We start from the raw sequence: 21,731 nt of genomic DNA on the forward strand, positions 1-21,731 counted from the left end.
ATTATTGTTAATATACATAGTAGCTTGTTAAAAGTACAGGTCTGTAACATTTCCCCAAATGCAGTCACATACCATGGTAGCATCAAGTCTAACAGATTAAAAATAAAATATTGAAATGAATGGGGACCCACTTGAAATTTGCTCGCAACCCACCTAGTGGGTCCCAACCCATGCTTTGAGAAACACTGGCCTGGTCATTAGAGATTAGGTTTTACCCAGGGCATATTTGCTCAAAACACAGGCCGCTGCTGGGTAACAACAAAAGTATAACGTTGCTTCTCACGTTTTGCACTGGAGTGCAGCTACCCAAGTATAGAATACAAGTGCATTTCAATTGCCACTTTTTGCACAAGAGACAAAAACAGGGTCCTGATCATTTCCCAATTGCTACCTCTGTGTTTTTGCTGAGAAAAGTCACTTTACATGTGTACCATTTCAGAATTAACACAAGACACACATATTTAGCACACTGTTAACTATCACAGACTGAAAAACATCAAGTGAGAAATGGTCCTGAGAGAGGCATGTATTTTTCCAAATCCAACTGGTACTGTTGTCCTGTACCACAGAAGAGGGTGTTTAGCAGCTGTTTGTGTGTTTGAGAGTCAAATGGGCATGGGGAATGACTTTCCAGGTTTCAGCCTGACTCCTTGGCTCTTAACCTTGGTTTGGAGAAGGTGGAAAAAACTCAGGGCATAAGGGAGAATGAAGGAAATCTGCACAAGATTTTTTTAAAGAAAGCTCCCCTTTTATTCTAATCCTCCAGTTGTCACACTTAAAGCAAAATTTTTGTCCTGTACTGCTACTCGGTTGGTGTCTCTCTCTCTGTGGCACACAACACAAACATACGGCTAGAAACATCAGTGATCCAAAGTGACCATCTTGCTTCATTGGACAGCCCCATAAATGTCCTTTTTAAGGGTTGCTGTCATAAGGCACAGTAATGACACAAACCATGGCAAAGGTGGACCAGTTCTTCACATTCCATGCTGTCTAAATTTGAATCCCTATTTTTGCTTACAAGAAGCCAAGACTAAAGAAAGACAGATAGACCTGAGCAATATTTTATATTGATTTATATAAGCACAAGAACATCACTGAAAAATATCAGTCTTTTGGATGAATGAGACCAGGTTAGCCTTTGTATTTCTTCAGAAAATCCCCCTCCCACCTGAAATTACCAGGCTGAACTTAGAAGTGGGGTGAACTATGTTTCTAAAGACAGAAATGAGGGTCTGTAGTATTCCAGCTACAATGCCCGCAACCTGCATTTACCCCCCAGGTAGGACCAAAATCCCAGAGTCTTGCTTAATCATAGAATGGGAAGGCAGAAGGAACATGTAGCACAAGACACTACTAGACCATGTTCACAGGGGCTTAAAACCAACAAATGTCACAAATCAGCAAAATAAGACTGTTGGCCATAGTCCAATCATTCGTGGGTAGTTTTCCCAGGTGGTACATCAACATCAGCTCCAACAAGAATCAAGTTCAGAGAACTGTCCAGTTCAGGATTCTCAGTCTGAGTTCTCATAGTTTGGTCCTAAATTCTGTGTTGGGCATTCCGTCAATTGCACAAAGCGGTAGGTGCGCCTATGCTTGAAGGAGAAAAAAAAAATCATTGCTTTCACTTGAGTTTGAAAAAGCCACTCCACACCTGAAAGCATCTCTCTATGTCTTCCTCAGCTCCAAGGAGAGGAGAAGGATGCGCCTTGGTCACAATTACAGAGAGGCCTCGACTAGCTCCTCTTAAGGGCCTCAAGCAAAGATAGTCTCTTCTCGTCGCTTCTTGGTGAGGATGGTGCCTGGCTTGTGCTGGGCATCTGGGTGGTTGGCCAGCTCTGGCGGGCATGAGGATACTGGACTCTCAAGGATGGCCTGCTTGAGGTCATAGAAGACAGCAGAGTCCTCCTTGGTTACAAAGGAGATGGCTACGCCACTCTTGCCAGCTCGTCCTGTTCTACCAATGCGGTGAATGTAATCTACAAGCAGAAAGAAATGAAGAGTTAAGACCCAATGGCTTCTGCTGCAGGATCCAGAAGCAGGCTAAGAGCCACACAGTGATGATTCACCTGTCCCAGAGATACCGCTGCCTCTGGGGCAGAATCTGGCCGTCATTTCATAGCTGCATAAAAATGAAATATGCATTCATGCAGCTCCTTCAGTGTTCAAAGCACCTCACATACATAGCAGCCCTTACAACAACCCTGTCAGATAGGTCAGCATTATTTTAATATTAGAAATTGTGGCTGGAACTGAGGGGTAGTGGCTTGTCCAAGGCCATGTGGCCTTCTCAGCTGAGACAAGATTTGAACCAGAGATTTCCAGGCTCCCACTGTTTACTACCATATTAAACCAAGTCACAATGTGAGAGGAACCACATCTCTTTGAGATTTTAAAGTGGTAAGAACTGCAGCGGCACAGGGTTCTTCTGGGGCCCGCTGCCATCAGCATACCATATCAGCCCATTCCCTCTCTCAGCATCTTCACCCCGATTTGTTAAGTGGTGGCACTCATGCCTCAAAGAATGGCAGTTCCACTATGAGGAGGGAGTATCCAGAAGATCTAAGGCAAGGGGGAGCACTGGATAACTCACCTTCTATGTTCTTAGCCATGTCATAGTTGACCACCATGGACACATCTTGAATATCAATACCACGCCCTGCCACATCTGTGGCCACCAGAATGTCCTTGGCACCAGCCTTCAAATTGGAGAGGGCAAACTCTCGTTGCTCCTGACCTTTGCCGCCATGAAGGGTGCAGGCATTGTACTGTACAGATGAGGAGAAGAATGGGTTAAATTTGGGCAGGCAGTGGTTTCCTTTCAATATCTATAGATCTCAAACTGCAATTAATTCAACAAAAATTATTTTCAGGCACCTTTATATTAAAGGGTTGACTAAAGAATCTAAGTGCTGTAATTTGCCCAGAGCATCACACAAGGGTATGATGTGGTCTCGTACAGTGAAATGATTCTTTTGGGAAGACATTTTTACTGTATGAACTCCTTATCGCAACAAACAGTGATATTTGTTGATAAGTTATTCTGAATGATCTGCCTACTTCATGGAAGTTAACTGCAGGACAGTGGAGATGGACTCTTTGTGCTCTTACTGTAACTAAGAACTTTAAACCAGAACGCTGGATGATAAGGGGCCCCCTATTACCACTTAATGGACTAAGGGCCTCTTAACTGTATCAACATTTGAACAAACAGCAGAAAGACTGCAACTATGTTTAGATACATTTTTGGACATTTGGAAGTCATTTTTGAGATGAATCTATAGGTTGCTTATCAATATGCTTTGTAATAGTTATGTATTTCATTTATATTATGTATTTTTGCTCTTTTTCTTGTTTATTTTCTTTTTGTGCATTTTGTGTTTTAGATTTTGTTCTGTACATCTACTCGTATAAGGGAGAAGGGGAAAAAAAGCAGAGGTTCCCTTCCAAGGCACAGGTAGTCAAATATCTGGAGATAGCAGGGTGGAATGCTTGATCATTTCCAAGTACTTTGAGTGGTACTCTAATGCTAAAAAGTGTTGATTACCTGCCAGAATACCTTGGGGGGAGGGGGAAGTGTGGCAATGGCCTGATCAAGGATCAGCAAGGGGGCTCACTCTTTAGCAATAAGGTCCCCAGATTCCAACTTCTGCAGAGTCAGAAGGAAATCTCTCACAGCTGATAATAGCTCAACAGCCGTGCTGAATTATTCCGGTCACATACTAGAAGATAAGAGTGAAGGGAATCTACAATACTTTCTCAAAGCATGACAGGGACCACCTACTCAGAGCTTGGATACTTCCAAAGATGGGTGAGTAAACTCCATATAGGTTTTGGGTTTCTCCAAATAGTTCACTGCATCTCCAATCCTGTGGAGCAGAGTTTCTCAAACTGTGGGTTGGGACCCACTAGGTGGGTCATGAGTCCATTTTAGGTGGGTCCCCATTCATTTCAATATTGTATTTTTAATATATTAAACTTGATGCTACCATGGTATGTCACTACATTTGGGGAAATGTTACAGACCTGTACTTTTAACAAGCTATGTATATTTTTTTAACAATGATAGTAAATGGGACTTAATCTTGGGTAGTATTGCAGCCTAGGATAGTTAAAAAATTTCCTGCTTGATGATGTCACTTCCGGTCATGTCATCATTTCTGGTGGGTCCTGACAGATTCTCATTCTTAAAAGTGGGTCCCAGTGCTAAATGTGTGAGAACCACTGCTGTGGAGGAATAGCACTTACCCCCATTTTCTCCAAGGATTTGGCAAGCACATCACAGCCCTTCTTCTGGTTGACAAAGATTATGATGGGCGGATCAAAGCCCTGTTCCAAAATAGCCAGCAGTTTCTTCCTGCATAGGGGAAGGGAGAAACAAGACAGGAATAAGCAGGTTGCTGGGACAAGGACAATAGAACTGAAAGATGCCAAGTGTACCTACATTCTGCTAAGCCTCTGCCCTCTTTCCTGCTACAATGGGTCTCTCTCAAGTTTGTGCCAAAGACCTTCCACAACGCCAACTGGGACAGTTCATTGCCATCTAGAAGCAGCACTGTCAACACCATTGCCCTGCCTGAAATTTCCCTTCACCCACACCACTAGTACAAAGGAATGGGTGGGAGGTTTGGGGTGATGTAATCATGAACCAGGGGTGATGTCGTGCTGAACTAGAAACCTCGCTGACTTCCCACAAAGGACTTCAAACCTTGTCCTGACCCATTCCTATTACTACACATGTGCACAGGATGTTTTTCATGCTGTTCAAGGATGCTTAATTTTCTGGAAAATAGATACTGTACTTGGCTTCTACTTACCCTCCTCCCCTTGCACCCCCACTCATCTAATATGGGAACAGTTTCATAGTCAGAGTTGCAAGAAATGTTGAAAGGAGGAACAGTGGGCCCATTCCACAGACCCACTCTCAGATAATGACATTATAGTAGAGCCTTCCATTTGGCTGGGGCCTTACTTCTCCATCAGGGATATGTGACAGCACAAAACAGATACAATGTGGTTCTACATGAGTCTCACTTGGGAACAGACCTTTTTTTTTTTTTTAAATCACAGAGTACTTACAGCCCAGTCTATAAAATTTAGGTAAATTCAAGTCCTGCTCCTACCACACCCTGAGGGCTCAAACCAGGACTCCTAAAGACCACTATTGCCACCCTGAAAGAAACCACATTTGTGGTCTACATCCCACATATCATGCCATACCTCTTCTCTGACTCTGACATGAGGAAGACCTTCTGCTCCACACGCTCATGTGGCTTGCCAGCTGAGCCAATGTAAACCACGGCTGGTCGTCGCAAATAGCTGCGGGCCAGGCGCTCCACTGCAGGTGGCATAGTAGCTGTGAACATTACAGTCTGCCAAGGAAGGAAGGGGAGTGAGAAGGACATGAGCAAAAGGGAGCCCTGCCTCATCCCTTAGCTTAGTTTTCTGAGTATCTGCTTGTACGTAGAGGAGTGCATGCTCTCAAATATCCTCCTAAACAGAACATGTAGATTTTGAAGTGTCCCCTATCCTCTTCAGAAAATGTCCTCCAGTTACCCTCAACTCTGTCCATACATACATTTGGTTCAAATATATCACAGGAGAAGAAACCCAGTGGAAGTCTGTTGAATGTCTCAACCTCCACAGGCACAAGCACCCATGGGAGGGCCCAGACACTTGCCAATACACCTAAGCTCACTACACAGCAACTCAACAGCATCAAGGACTTCTCATCCATCCTCTTCTCCCATTAGTTTTATATTATATTGCTAATTTTAAAAACTCTTCTAAAAGTTGGGAAAACCCAAATTTATGATGTCTTCCATGCGTATACGGTCCTTTCATTTCATCATTCCTGACTGGGTAAGCACTGGGACCTCTTTCCTACCATGAACGGAACTCTGAAATGGGAATGGCTTCCTAAAAGCCTCAGCTTCCAACTGTATCCCTGCAAAATAACAAAAGCCACACACATTCTCCCCCCAAAAAAAACCCTCTCCCCCCAAGCAAGTAGCCACCTCTCATATAAAATTGAAAGTGTGTTATCGTTCTGACAATGCAATTGATTGTCAAAGGGATCTTGAATGCTGGCACTATGCACTTGACAATTTAATGCTCTGAACTTGGCAGCAAGGCATCCAAGCCTCACCCACCTGTCGGTATTTGTGTTTGCCCGACTCAAAGTTGGCCAACATCTTCTCAGGATCCTCAGCCTCATCTGTGTCAGGTTTCTGGTTGGTGACTGGCATATGCTCCAGGATCTTCTGCACATCAGGCTCAAAGCCCATGTCAATCATGCGGTCAGCCTCATCCAATACCACGTAAGTGCAGCGGCTCAGCACCAAGTAACGATTTTCCAGCACGTCGATGAGACGGCCAGGTGTAGCAATGACAATCTGTGCAGTTCAAAAGGAGAGAGCAGGTAGAAGGAGAAACAAGTGAATCTGTGCCTGCCCTTATTATCAGGGACTGATCATTCCCATTTCCCCGCCCCAATAAAGGTCAGAAATAATACAGCAGCAGCCAGTGCCCTGTCCAGTCAGGGAAGATGAGCTAACCTATAGTGCTGGAGAATATTAAACTATGTAGGGTTATTTATCATTCCTACAGTTCACTATCAATGTGCTACATGAGTATTTATGCCTGCAGAAGGAGAGGGCACACTGCAGACAAAAAAACACACCCCTCACCTCACAACCCATGCGCAGCCGGAAGCCTTGATCCTCACGAGAAATGCCACCAATAACAGCCACAGTGCGGATGCCCAAGGGTTTTCCAAACTTAATGGTCTCTTCTTCAATCTGCTGGGCCAACTCACGCGTGGGGGCCAAGATGATGGCATAGGGGCCCTGATCTGACTCTTCAATCCTGCAGTGGAGGGAAAACCACACGTTGAGCCTCGGCAAAACAGTGTGAAACTGCCCTCTGTCTGTGCTACAGAATCTCACAAGAAAGACATGATCTTGTCCAAACAGCCTTGACATTTCTGCTGTGAAGGAGCAGACTGTGTGAAATTAAGGATGCTGTCAGATGCTCAAACATTTCTGTATCTCGGGCACCTAGATCCAGCTGACAAGCAATGTCACACAATATGAACAAGGGACTCCCTAGAGCAGCCTCTCCCAAACTGTGGGTCACAACCCAAGCAAGGTGGGTCACAGGCTAGGCCCTCCTGCCCACCCCCTGTGCCCAAACAGCTCCAAACAGAAGCCATTCTGGAGAAACTGGGTGGCCCCAGAGGCTTCTTCTGGGTTGCATTGAGCTGGCAACCCACTCTGCTGAGCTCTGCAGCCTCAAAATGGCCTGCAGAAAAAGCCTCCAAAAGCCACTACTGGTTTTCAGAGGCAAACTGAAAGTGGCTTTCAGAAGCTTCTGCAGACAATTTTGAGACCTGCAAAGGCTAGCCGAATGGGTCACCAGCTCAGTGCAACCCAGAACAGGCCTCTCTGGCACAACTACTGCAACCCACTGTGGAGGACAAGATGAGCTGTGGTGTCAATAAGAATGGAAACCACTACTCCGGTGTGCTGGCTATGTGATGATGAGGTCTTCATAATCCAGGCTATTTTCAGATCACCTAGAAGTATTGGCCATTGCAAGTCACACAGGTCTTAACACACAAGTAACACCCTCTGAGGTCACTTAGTGCCGAAAGGAAAAAAGCAAGACCACCCCACAGTGGATGGCTCTCTCCAGCATGCTGTTTGCTCGCTTCCAAGGAGCATTTGGTGGCCATGGCTGAAGACAGTACTGCTGGCCTAAGTAGACCTTTCTCTGATCCAGCAGGGCAACAGCTGCATTCATATCAAACTGTGACTGTGATCCTGCTCATTTAATGCTACAACCTTGGAACAGTTTCTTCATATAGAGAAAGATCATCACCATCTTCTGTCTTAAACAAACTCTCTCTTCTTAAGGGGTGAATGGTAGCAACAAGTACGCTAGTGCAATTCTGAGTTTTACAGGTTATCAGAACTTCAGGAGGACTACAAAGCCTTAAAAGTCATTGTATCTATAGACCAACTACTACTTAATGCATTGTGATATTAAGTAGTGTGATATGGGATACAGACATCTTCCCCAGCAGAATGCCTGGCTTTTGCCCAAATCAGCACAGATAGATCTTGGAAAATCACCTGGATGCAAACACCGACTCACCCCTGAGGCAAGCTGAGAAAATGGCTGTACCTAAGCATGTTGCTCCTCCTATCTCCAAGGCTCCAGAAGGTCTTTCCTTCACATAACTGTCCCAAGTGGGCGCAGCACCACCAGCTGCTCTCTTACCTGTCAATTTTGGGCAGCGTGGTGATCCATACCAGCAGTGGGATAAGGAAGGCAGCAGTTTTACCACTGCCAGTCTCTGCCACACCAATGATGTCACGGTTCTGCAAGCCAATGGGGATGGCTTGACGCTGGATTGGAGTAGGTTCCTGTGAAGAATGGGAGACAAAACCTGTTAATAATAGAACTGAACCTCTTCACTGGAGTCATTCAAAGGAGTTTAAAGAGATCACAACAGAACCAAGGAATCCTAGTTCTCATTTCTCACCTAAAGTTTTCAGCAAAGATTTTTTCCTAGACTAAAGTTGATCACACAGAAACTGTATTTCCAACTTTCCCTCCTTGTACTGCAGTTGCCACAGACAAAGACGGAAGCAAGCTTTAATAATAAATTCAAGTAACACTGGTTGACCAAAGGACCCATCGGTACAACAACATGGGTTGCATTTCACCTTGTAGCCACACTTGTCGATGACTTCCAAGATGTGAGGGGGTAGTGAAGAGTCTTTCCAGGAACGGATGGGGTTGGGGATCTTGCCTCCCTTGGTTGTGATGCTGTAATCCTCCCGGAAGATTCGCCAGTCCCTGTCTGTCATCTCGTCCAGTTTCTTTTGAGACCAATGCCGATCATCCCAACGCTGCTTGGCCTCCTTTTTACGCAGCTTGCGCAGGCGTGCCCTATCAAGCAGGAGGGAAAAACCCCCAAAAGGATCAGAGGAGACAGGCCAAATGGCAGTGGCTAGAACTGCCTAGTAAAGAAAAACTAAGCCAATAAGGCGAGGTTTCTATTTACTCACATAAACATGTGTGCAGCAATTTTAGCTTACTGAAAGGTAATGACCATGCCTAGAACTATGACATTTCGTTTCTAGCACAGAATCCAGCACATTTAATATATTCCCAAGAGTCCCAACTTTCATTTTTTAAAGGTGGTAAGTTTCTAGCCCTTATTATTAGGAAGACATGTGTGCTAAAACTATGACACAGGAAAGGATGGGAGCGGAAATTTTAGTCTATAGGAAAAGACTCAGTTCAGAATCCGTTTATCTTTACAATTCCATGCCATCTCTGAACCTAAGCTATATTGTCCTCCAATCTCCAGTTCTCCTTCCTCTACTACTAAAATATTTGCCAAAGCATCACATTAGCATAGAATTGCCAGCTTTTTGTGGCAGGCAGGTTTTATTTTTATAACAGCTACCCTGACCTGCCCAAGATAAACTTGGGATAGGTTAGTGTTTCTCAACCAGTGGTACAGGTACCACCAGTGGGACTTGAGGTGGTGTACTTTCAGGACCCTTGCCATGTGGCAGTGAGACCAGGAACAGGACACAAATAACAGCAATATGAGGCTCCAAAATATGCTCTTCCATACTCAAAAAAGCCTTTCTGCCCACCCTGAGCCTCTTACTGGGGTTTGTTATGTCACATCTGGTCTCCCAACCCTGACTTAACTGGCGATGACATCACCACCAGTTACTTCTGGTGGTACTTCCAATAGGTGGATCATGTGAAGTGGTACGGTGGAGGACAAACATTGAGAAACACTGGGATAGATTTATTTACTATTGCATCATCTGGCTCCTATGGAGATGTTAAACTGCATAGGAATCCTGCCCAAAAAGAAAGGTAGCAATCACAAACTAGCAAACTAGTTCAAGAAAACTATCATCACGTCTAACAACACAGAACCATAAGTGTGGTTAATAAATTCAGTAATTTGAGCAAAACAGTAAGTGTTAGCAAAACTACAGTGATTTCTGTAGTTAATTTTTCTTGTGATTAATTCTCAGTTTCGTTTTCTTGATGCAAGGGTATTGGTTGCTAACTTGTAGCAAATTAAGGTCCTTGTATATATGACAGCATGACATGCCTTCACATCCCACCCAAAGAGCAAAATTCAGAGAACACAGAGAATCCCACAGAGGCACACAACAAGCCTATCAATGCTTCTAAACTGGAGAACCCTATTCTAAACACTGTATTTTGCAACTTCTCCCTCCAACCTGATGAAACTTACTCCTCTTGCTCCTTCTCCTCCAGGGTACGCCGCTTCTCCATCAGGTCTCCATAGAACCGTGACTGCTCTCTCTTCTGCTGTTTCAAGTCAATGCCAGCAATGAAGCCACGCCCCAGCAGCTGAACCTGATGCCGCTCCTTGTAGCTGTTGAACAGAATGTCAAACAGTTAAAATGGCACCTGAAACTGTGCAAGGAAGCCCCTCCAAAACAGTATCTGGAAGATCTCCTAGAATCCTGAGAACTCTAGCCCCATTTATTGTTTAGAAGAGTGCAGGTTCCAAGTGTTCAAGTCGCATATTAAAAACAAAACAAAACTTGAAAAAGCACATAAACAGCCTCCAAGGTGCATAGGTGGATCTCATATAAGTTTGTAGTGCTTAGAAGCTTCCCATTAGTGCTCCCTGATAGGTATGTGGCTGCATGGCCATGCAGTGTGGAGCTCAGCAACCCAGAAGTTCAGCAATGATGCAACAAGGCCATCACAGAGCGTCTGGAAACAGCATCGTGACACAGCACAGGTGAAGAAGTGGTCTGCACACTGGCACAGACCCTGAGGAAATATAGCTCACCATAGGTTTCGATTCCCATTTTGTTCCTTCTACTTCTGACTAGGCTGCTATTACATCCTATGCCAATGTACTACAAGTATCAACTTTCTTTTCAGATGAATATCTGAAAGAAGCTCTCCAGAGTCTCAAAGCAGTTGTCCAAATCTGCTACCCAAGACAGCTCTCCCACACTAATCACACATGTGGTTAGGAACTGAACTTGGACCTTCTGCATGCAAAGGATGTACTCTACCACTGAGCCATGGCCCCTCCCCGGTCATTGGAAAAGAAACTGGAACAAAACAGGTCAATACCTCAAATTGTCCAACTCAGATTAAGTATGAAAAACAAGCACTGTTCACAAATCCTGCTTAATTTGAGCAATTCCTTCTCATGGCACAATGCATATTTTTGCAGTAAAAAGATTGGGCATTACAAAGTGCCAGACTCCAGGCCTCAGGTATCCTCTCCTCACACAGCAAAGTTTATCCTGGTTCTTTTCAAACACATAATACGTATAAACCTTGATGAAAAAATGGAATTCCTTTAGATTTCTCCTAGAAGAAAAGAAATGGGAATATTCCCTTCAAGCTACTTAGCAGATCCACCTCCCAAAAAAGGCACTCACAGGGGATTGTAATCAATGGATGTGTCCTCTGAAGCATCCCACTCAAAGACAAATTTTCGGTCATTCAGATGCCGAGTACGTCTCCGCTTCTTGATCCCACCCAAGTACCGCTCCTGTGGAGAGACAAAAAGGAGGAAGTTAAATTATGCAGTTAAATTATGAAAAGTCTAAAATTGTGGTATTTGGGAACTCATGGAAACCACAATCTTGGCTTTTCAGTGGAAAATTAATACAGCATGTCAAGGAATTCCAGTACCTTGGTCTTCGATTTCATTATAAGCATTCCTTGTCCTCTCATCGATCAATTGCAATTAATTCATCTAAACCAGTGGTTCAAGCCATAACTTGCTTTTTCTTCTCCTGGGGCAACCGGTTTGTACCAGCTGCTTTACAAGCTTTTAATGCTAAAGTTATACCACAAATTTTATATGGCATCCCAGTATGGATGCCAGCATTAAATAACACAATTGAAAGGGTTCAATCCAAATTTCTTTACAAAATTCTCGGCTTACCGCATTGCGTTCCCTACGCAGCACTCTGCCTGGAATCAGGTCAACACAGGCTGGAGTTACATGCATGGTTCAGTTTTTTTTAAATACTGGGCCAAAGTCTTTTTTAGGGTTGATCACGACTTGCTGCTAAGGGGGCTGTTGACTGATTCAATGTTATCCCCTTGCCTAGTTCTATTTTATAAAAAAACTCAACAGATGGGCCTTGAGGTTGATCTACAAGGAGCTCCCTCTCCTGAGGTTATCACCAGACTTGTGAAAACCAGACTATATGATATAGAAAGGCAAGAGATTCTAGGCGCAGCTCAGAAAAAATGTTCCCCTCTGAATTTTCAACTTAAAATCACAAGTTGTCAACAACCAAAATATCTGTCCCTCCTAATACACCCCCTGGAGAGAAGGGCCTTTACCTTGGCACGCTGTAATGTGACCTCCTCTAATGACTTACATGGCAGATTTAGAAACGCCTCCTGGGAAGATCGTTTATGTAGCTGCAATTTAGGCGAAGTAGAATCTTCTACACACATTATGTTGCGCTGTCCCAGATATCAAGCATTAAGACAGCAATTTCTCTCTCCCTTGCTCCATCCTAAAACAGGGCATTCTGAGAAAGATATAATTCAATTCCTTCTAGCAGGTGATGTAGAGCATACAACCCTCTCAGTTGCACAGGTCCTAAATTTGAGTATTCTAAATCGAGCCAAGCTTTCTGTACCAAGTAATCACTGAGTAGGTTACATCTTGGCAAGATCTGCAGAGTAACTGATTGTTTTCTGTCTTTTAAATAAGTCATGTTTGTATGTAAAATGTAATGTACGTTCATTTCTGTGTGTACGCGTAGGTGCACACATATACATATATTTGGGTACTACTTAGGTTTATACTTTCTCTACGATTTCTGAACAGAGTCTTCACCTATCAAATGTTTATGCCTAATAAAGGTTTTGTTGACTGTTGACTGAAAAAGGAGGAACAAGCTTGGACAGGATACTTATTTATTCATTCAAGGCATAGCCAATCATTCTTCCCCAATGAAAATTCAAGGAAGGTAACATATCAGAACAAGAAAACTAAAATAACTCAGCATTCATATTATTTACTTATGGCAATGTCTAGACTGCTTCTAAGTTAAAAAAGACTTTCCAGGTAGCATACATCAAACACAACTAAACAATAACAAAAATTATGCTAAATGATGTAGCGTTTTCTAATTTTGCAAATAGTTCACATATACCCATCTTGTAAGATAGATAAGTCTTACCATTTCCATATGGGTGGCTGAGACATGTGGGTTGTTCAATGTAACCTACAGTGCAATTCTATGTACAGTGGTACCTCGCATAACGAATGCCCCGCGCAGCGAAAAACCCGCAGAACGAAAGCAGTGTGCGAAGTTTGGTAACTCGCATAACAAATTTTTATGACTTATGCTTCGCATAACGAATTTTTTTTTTTATTGTCCTGGTTTGTCTTAAGGGGGGGGGATCTTCATGTCCCTTTATGATCCCATTCACCCTAGTAAGGGGAGGATCTTCATGTCAGTTTATGATCCCGTCCACTCTAGTAAGGGGCGGATCTTCATGTCGGTTTATGATCCCGTCCACCCTAGTAAGGGGCGGATCGTCATGTCACTTTATGATCCCGTTCACCCTAGTAAGGGGCGGATCGTCATGTCACTTTATGATCCCGTCCACCCTAGTAAGGGGCGGATCTTTATGTCACCTTATGATCCCGTCCACCCTAGTAAGGGGCGGATCTTCATGTCACCTTATGATCCCGTCCACCCTAGTAAGGGGCGGATCTTCGTGTCCCTTTATGATCCCGTCCACCCTAGTAAGGGGCGGATCTTCATGTCCCTTTATGATCCCGTCCACCCTAGTAAGGGGCAGATCTTCATGTCCCTTTATGATCCCGTCCACCCTAGTAAGGGGCGGATCTTCGTGTCCCTTTATGATCCCGTCCACCCTAGTAAGGGGCGGATCTTCATGTCCCTTTATGATCCCGTCCACCCTAGTAAGGGGCGGATCTTCATGTCCCTTTATGATCCCGTCCACCCCAGTAAGGGGCGGATCTTCATGTCAGCTTGCTCCCAGGAAAGTGTGCACAGGATTACAGCCTTCAAACTCCCCACTCAGCATCCCCCCATCGCTCATTCACCCTCTCACTGCCCCATTTCCTTCACGTTTCCCCCCATGATCACTGCAAAAGGAAGCAATTGAGTGCAGCTGCTCTGTCCTCCCCAGTTTAGAGCACAATCCTGTGCGTGTCTCCTCAGAAGTAAGTCCCATTGTGCTTACTCCCAGGAAAGTGTGCACAGGATTACAGCCTTCAAGCTCCCCACTCAGCATCCCCCCCTTTTTGAAATCCTCTGTACAGTATGTATGCCTTTAAAGAGCACTTAATAAACACTTTGTAAACCAAATTTGACTTTGTTTTGACTTTTCTTGCCCATAGGAACGCATTAATTAAATTTCAATGCATTCCTATGGGAAAACACGCTTCGCAAAATGAAAAACTCGCATAACGAAAGGACTCGCGGAACGGATTAATTTCGTTATGCGAGGCACCACTGTACTATGTCCCATTGAGTTCAATGGGACTTACTCCTAGGAAATGCGAGTGCAATATTAGTGAATTCGTAACAGAAACAAGATTTGAACCAGGGACTTTCTGTCTCACAGCTCAGATGCTTAGCCAATATAATACACGAGCTCTCAATTAGTTTTTCTTCTCTTGGGATCATCTCCAGCTCACCATTTCCCCTGTTCAGACCCCTTTTGATCCCAGATTCACAAGCACACATTAAAGAAGCCTAATAACACTGGACCTTGGAAACTGGGGAGCCACAAAAAGGGAGAAAGAGTAGTTTAGAACAAATTCTGATTGAGATCTACTTTGCCACAGCAAAGCAGAAGGACACTTTTTGATTCTTCCTTCCCACACATAAAACAGCTGGTCTGAGGATGTGATGCTGAATTAAGAGCTGGGCTGCATTTTCCAAACAGGAACTCCACAGAAACTGCATTACAGGAGTCTAACACCGAGAAGCCATGAGAGTGAGGACAAGAGAAAAAAAGTGGGCACAGATTATGGCCCAGTTCCTAGTACGTGTTTCCTGGATTGAAATCAACAAGTTGGCAGTATATCAGAACACAGCAGACTGATTTTGCATATGGACCAAAATGTGGCTCAACTGTGATTATAATCAATGCCTATTGATACAATTGTTTTTCAAAACTTGCCAACTCTTATCCAGCCTGCGTGCTACTAACACATTCAAAAAATTGTTTCCACAAATCCAACTCTAATGATGAAGACAAATTATGCTGATCATCCTGGAAAACCTCCTTTACAGCTCAAACTCAGTCTTCTGGCTCTAATCCATTTATAGCCCTGTCTTCATCTCCCAGAGATTAAGATAGGAGGACTGAGATTTGGCCCAGCCCCAGACAAAGACCATTACCTTGATGGCATGCAGCTCCTTGCTCTTGTCTTTCTCTTCACGGATTTTCTGGCGCCCCTCCTCATCTTCATTGCCATTGGTCTCTCGCTCCATGCGCTCTCTCCGTTCACGTCGCTCCCTCTCCTGGGGATCTTCTACAGGTTGAGTAAATGGCAAATTATTAGGAAAGCATGGCATCAGGAACACGCATTCCCAGAGCAGGAAATTAACTAACTTACAGTAAGCACTCAAGAGGTGGAACTGGATAGCTGGACAGTCAGCAGAAAAAGCAACTTACCCAGCATCTTCCTCCCCATCTCTTGGAATTGTTTTCTCTTTTTCCTTTCATCATCCAGCAGCCGCTGCCTTTCCTCCACCTCCTGCTGCCGGCGTTTCAAGGCCTCAGCCTCTCGTTCTGCTTTGGAAAGGAACTTGGGCTGCAAGATATCAAAGCAAGGGAAGGATTCAGAAACATCTCCTAGCAAAAAACTCTAATTTACCACAAAGGTGTGGGGTATTTGGAGTCCTTTTGCTGAAGCTGCCAAGAAGCAATTCTCACATATGCACCTTACTAGTATAATACAACATACACGCACGGCAAATGCTCACACACCAGCAAAAATGGATTGACTGGTGGGAACTGATGAAGCTTCCTTGGTGACCTTGGATCAGTCACTCTCTCTCAGCCTCACCTGCCTCACAGGGTTGTTGTGAGGACAAAAGGAGGGAAGGAACCATGTGCACCACCTTGAGCTCCTTGAAGGTATAAATATGTGAAAAATAAAGTAGTGGCCTGCCATGCTCTCACCTTGGCTTCAGCCTCTTCCTCAGCTTTCTTCTTGGCCAGCAGTTCCTCAAGAGACAATGGCTGGGCCTGTGAATAAAAGAGATACCCATCAGGATCCTAGAAAAGCCTTTCAAGAGCAGTTATTGCTATCTTTAAACAACTAAGTTTGGACATGCATATCAGCGATTGTTTTTCAACAGCCTGGAGAATTTCATATCACAACATGCATTTTCTGGGTGCACAGTGCAAAGAAGCCAAAAGTAATGTAATGACACCACACATGTATTGTATGGTGGTGCTGAGGACTCCCAACCAAGAACAAAGCAAGACAAGATAATGTTTCAAAAAGAAATACACCAGGTATTTTTTTTTCTAAACAAGTCCTCAAGGGAGTCAGGGTCATGCGAGAAACTCAGCTATACTTTTGTTCATGGAACAGGAGCTAGAAATGATGGCTTGAAAGATGCATGCAGTACCTTTTCTTTCTTGAATGCTGGATCATCCTCTTCATCTTTGCGAGAATCTCTCTCCTTCCTGGATCTGGAATCTTTATTACGACTTGGAGAGGTGCTCCTGTTCAAGAGAAAGGGGAGAGTCAGAAACAAAGTAAGCGAATCATTAACATCTCTCTTCCTCATAACTTCTAGATATATTTATCTCTACAGACCACTCTCAGGGAAAGTTGCAGGTGACCTAGCTCCATGGTAGGCTGATCACACTGCAGTGAAAGCCGCTGATTAGAAAAAGTGGTGAGAAGCAGAAATCAGCAATCCATACAAGTATATTGCTACCCTGCTAACTGAGGCACTTTTTCAAGTGGGTGCTCCTCTTTTATTTAGCAGAGGGAGAATAACTGGCCCTCCTCACCCCAGTAGTGTCTTCCAGTGGCTGTCTGCTGGTGTTCTTTTGCATCTTTTTAGATTGTGAGCCCTTTTGGGACAGGGAGCCATTTAATTTTTTTGGGACAGGGAGACATTGTAAACAGCTTTGTGAACTTTTCATTGAAAAGTGGTATATAAATACTGTTAATAATAATAATAATAATAATAATAATAATAATAATAATAATAATAATAATAATAATAATAATAATAATAATAATGGAAGATTACCTGATAGATAATGGAAAAGCAATACTGTACTAATTTCTACTGAGGGTGGTTCTTCAATCAGCTTCTTCCTTCTGGATATTATGCCGACGGCAAGATTATCTAAGAAAATCCTCAGCTCTGATCAATCAAGGCCACTGAAGATCCTGTTGCACTTTTAATGGAAACTCCTTTGAAACCCATTTCTCTACCCTCATCAACATCAATCCAATTTTATATGCTAAGTTGGAGTAGTACAGTGGCTAAGAGACGGAGCTGTGAATGAGGGCTTTCCCAGATCAAAACTTGTCTCTGCCATGAACTCACTAAGTAGCCTACAGCAAGTCACTACCTCTCAGGCTTCCTATCTACAATGTGGGGATAACAACAATTACTCATCTTACAGGGTTGTTGTACAGACAACATCAAGAAAATGCATTTGAAATACTCTGCAAGCTCAGATAACACTATATAAATGCTTATTATTTGTATTGTTATTATACATGGGCTTTCTTAAATTCCAACACATAAGTAAGTTATTGTGATCTTCATGCCTTTCCCCAAAGAGGAAATCTGTTGGCAACCTTCAGTCTCAAAAGACTATGGTATCGCGCTCTGAATGGTGGTTCTGGAATAGGGTCTAGTGTGGCTGAAAAGGCCGATTTGGGAATGACAATCTCTTCCACACTGGGAGCAAGTGCAGTCTGTCCCTGGTCTGTCTCCCTAGCTATGGGCCTTCCTTCTTTGCCTCTGCCTCAGTCTGTTGGCCAAGTGTCTCTTCAAACTGGGAAAGGCCATGCTGCACAGACTGCCTCCAAGCGGGCCGCTCAGAGGCCAGGGTTTCCCACCTGTTGAGGTCCACTCCTAAGGCCTTCTCTCATTATCCACACAATTATGATAGGTTCAACAATAACTCTGCCACTTCAGATGTCACTGTACTCATACCACAACCAGTGGTTTACCTGGAACGTTTCCGATCCTTGTCCCTCCGGTGCCCGTCTTTCTCACGTTCCCTGTCCTTCTTGCTGCGGTCCCTCTCTTTGTCTCGCTCCCTCTCTTTATACCGTCGTTCCCTACAAAAGGGGAAACAGATTGTTTGCATGCACAACAACAACTCTCAAAGCATACAGATCAAGCCAACTCCCACTTCCTCCATTAGACTAGTTAGGACAAACTGGAAAGTTTGTTGGCCCCTTTTAAACTCAGTTTCCTTAATCTGTCTTCCAATCATACCACTGAATTCAAAAACCAATTTCTTAACATTCCTCTTTATGGTCTATCTGCTCACACCCCACCAATGCAGTTCTCTTTATGTAGAGAATACAAGTGGAGTCAAACATTACAGCAAACCTAAAAAAAAAAAAATCATAGAAAGCAACAACTTTAATCAAGGTGAGGCCATGCACAATTTTGTGATAGTGTCACCCAAGTACTGAATTAGGATTGAGAACAAACTACGTATAGCTTCTTGAGAATTATGGTTTGCATTTTTGGATCTTTTGCATTCTTGATTCAAAGAAGAACAAAAACAAATAACTGGCTTGCAAGTATGTATGGACAATGCCTAGCTAGAGGCACAGAGTAGGGATCAGGACAGAATAACATCTTCAGTGGCTAGTTTCAATAATGTGTGCCGGTTATTGACAAGCAACTATCTCAACCACCTCTGGGGCAAACCAGTTTGACAAAGTCATCTGCAAGGACTGTAGGGAAGCCCAGTCTGATATTACCTCTCAGCTGACTTGGACCTGGAGCGGGATCGTGACCGACTGCCTCTTCTCCTCTCACGGGACCGGTGCCGCTTCCTGTCTTTGGCAATTGGAGATCCTTTCCTATCACGCTCTCTATCCCTTTCCCTGTCTGCTGAACGCGAGCGTCTCCGTTCTTCTTTGATGGGTGAAGAATCCCGCTCCCTCTTTTCAATAGTTTCCCCAGCCATCTGGAACAAGAAAACTGTATTATTTTATATTTGTTATGTATTACAGGAGGTCTGGTCAGGGCAGGAGGTCTGGTCTAGAGGGTAGAGCCTCCATTAGCCCAAAGATAACAACAGAAGGTCGCCAGTTCAAGGACACCGGCAGCTCCCTGAACGGCTGAGAATGGCAAGACCTTGAAGCAGCTGACAAAGCCAAGCTGAGTGATTCCACCTGCTCTTGGTGTGAGCAAGAAGCATCTTAGCTGCCCTCCATGTGAAATGTGGAGCTGCTTGTCAGCCTGCATGGGAGAACTGGAGGCCAGAAGTGAGACCAGGCCAGGAAGATCCATTCTGAAATGTTGTTGATTCTTGAAAGAGAGAACCTTTATGATTGTGCCTGCCTATGTAAACCACCTTGAATAAAGTCAGAGGAGTAATCCAATGACCAGAAAGGCGGTATATAAATACCTAGTTATTAGTTACTATAAGAAGAGCCCTGCTGGATCAAGCCAAAGGCCCATCTAGTCCAGCTTCCTATATCTTGCAGTGGCCCACCAAATGCCCCAGGGAGCACACCAGAAAACAAGAGACCTCAACCTGGTGCCCTCCCTTGCATCTGGCATTCTGACATAGCCCATTGCTAAAATCAGGAGGTTGCACATACACATCATGGCTTGTAACCCGTAATGGAGTTTTCCTCCAGAAACTTGTCCAATCCCCTTTTAAAGGCATTCAGGCCAGATGCCATCACCATATCCTGTGGCAAGGAGTTCCACAGACCAACCACACACTGAGTAAAGAAATATTTTCTTTTGTCTGTCCTAACTCTCCCAACACTCAATTTTAGTGGCTGTTCCCTGGTTCTGGTGTTATTACTATTCTGTATTAACTTTCTATTAACAATTCAGAAAGGCATCAAGGAGGAAAAAATTCAAGCTCCATTAGAGAAATTTCCCAAATATCTCGGGATATTCCCAATGGAGAACCTTAAAATCCCCTCCCCCATGATACACCTGTTGTGCCCAAACTCCTGAGCTTCTTTTGAAGATGTTGATACAGGTTACAGATCAGCAACTGGAGGCCACTGAACAAATTTACACACTTGTAACCTGCCCATCTCTCCATTACTAAGGCTGCAATCCTAGCCACCCTTTCCTGGGAGTAAGCCCCATTGGCTATAATGGGACTTGCTTCTGAGTAGACAGGCATAGAATTGGGCTGTGAGGCTGCAAGCCTATCCACACTTTCCTGGGAGTAAGCTCCATTGAGTACAATGGGAGTTACTTCTGAGTACAGAGACATAAGACTGAGCTCTAAGACTACCATCCTAGTCACACTTACCTGTGAGTAAGCCCCATTGATTATAATAGGACTTACTTCTGAGTAGACAGGCACAGCCTCGGCCTCAACCAGACATGAAAGAGTTGCAGATGGGGCAGCGTGTCTGTCAAAAGGACTGACTATGGAGGTCACTTTGGCGAGCAGGTTGAGGAAGAAAGGAAGCGACGCCTCACCTGCAACGTTTCCCGACGTCAAGAGCCGCTCGCTATGCCTCCACCACCACCGCCATCTTAGCCGAGCTTATTCCGGCTACACCAGCGCCTTGCCGCGTAGTATCATGGGAAAGCGAGTCAACTCAGCCCTTGGCGCCCTGCTTCAATGCGCGGACAATGACTACAACTCCCGAGAGGCAGCGCGAACCAGGCGCGAAAATAACGCATCGCTGCCCGCACAGAGCCCCCGATCACGTGTGCGTCAGAGAGTAACTGCAGCCCCCGATCCAGGATTAGCGCTACCTGTAGGTCGACACTGGAAGTGCTGTTCCGATGGGGCTGGTCCTTTCCACCTGGGCCTGAGCAGGCCTCGTGGTCGTCATGGGAACCGAGGCAGTTCTCCTTCTCCTGATGAGTCCCAGAGGGAGAGAGCGCAGCGCTTAGGCCGAAAGACTCTGCGCTGACTGCCTCCCCACCACTGAAAACAGTAGTAACACCACAAGCTCCCAAAGCCCAAAAAGCACCACTTTTCATCACTTCATAACCATTTCTTGATTTATTTCTATATAAACTGCTTGTGAACCAAGAACATGCGGTGGGGGGGGGGAAGGTGAGGCAGAGCCTCCCCACCGGTGTCCTTCAGAAAGTGCCACCTCTGTGTGAGGCACCCAAGCACTCTCAACCCACACACAAGTGGCAGGTGAGGCAGAGCCTCCCCACCGGAGTCCTTCAGAAAGCGCTGCCCACTGTGTGAGGCACTCAAGTGCTCGCAACCCACGTGCAGAGCATGTGGGTTGAGAGTGCTTGGGCGCCTCACAAGGCCGACTGTACTTTTCACTCCGGTGGGGAGGCTCTGCCTCACCTGCCACCAGCATGTGGGCTGAGAGTGCTTGGGCGCCTCACACAGCGGCAACGCTTTTTGAAGGACTCCTGTGGGGAGGCTCTGCCTCACTTGCCTCCCTACCCACCTCACATCCCTGTTGTGAACTACTCTGTTGAAAAACAATGTATAAATAT

General features: G+C 44.6%; 1 protein-coding gene across 1 annotated transcript; it reads right to left on the bottom strand.

Moving 5' to 3' along the window:
• Positions 1-1,059: 1,059 nt before the first annotated feature.
• Positions 1,060-20,814, bottom strand: DDX23 (DEAD-box helicase 23). Its single transcript, XM_066617675.1, has 17 exons — positions 20,736-20,814; positions 19,037-19,245; positions 18,269-18,379; positions 16,695-16,791; positions 16,240-16,305; positions 15,730-15,868; positions 15,453-15,586; positions 11,481-11,593; positions 10,304-10,447; positions 8,736-8,961; positions 8,287-8,432; positions 6,693-6,870; positions 6,156-6,398; positions 5,224-5,375; positions 4,252-4,360; positions 2,597-2,771; positions 1,060-1,982 (listed from the first exon to the last, which is right to left on the bottom strand). Exons 2-17 carry the CDS (start codon positions 19,243-19,245, stop codon positions 1,759-1,761), a joined length of 2,466 nt encoding a protein of 821 aa, XP_066473772.1. The 5' UTR covers positions 20,736-20,814; the 3' UTR covers positions 1,060-1,758.
• Positions 20,815-21,731: the final 917 nt, after the last annotated feature.

The sequence above is a fragment of the Tiliqua scincoides genome, chromosome 2 (assembly GCF_035046505.1).
Source record: "Tiliqua scincoides isolate rTilSci1 chromosome 2, rTilSci1.hap2, whole genome shotgun sequence".
NCBI lineage: Eukaryota > Metazoa > Chordata > Lepidosauria > Squamata > Scincidae > Tiliqua > Tiliqua scincoides.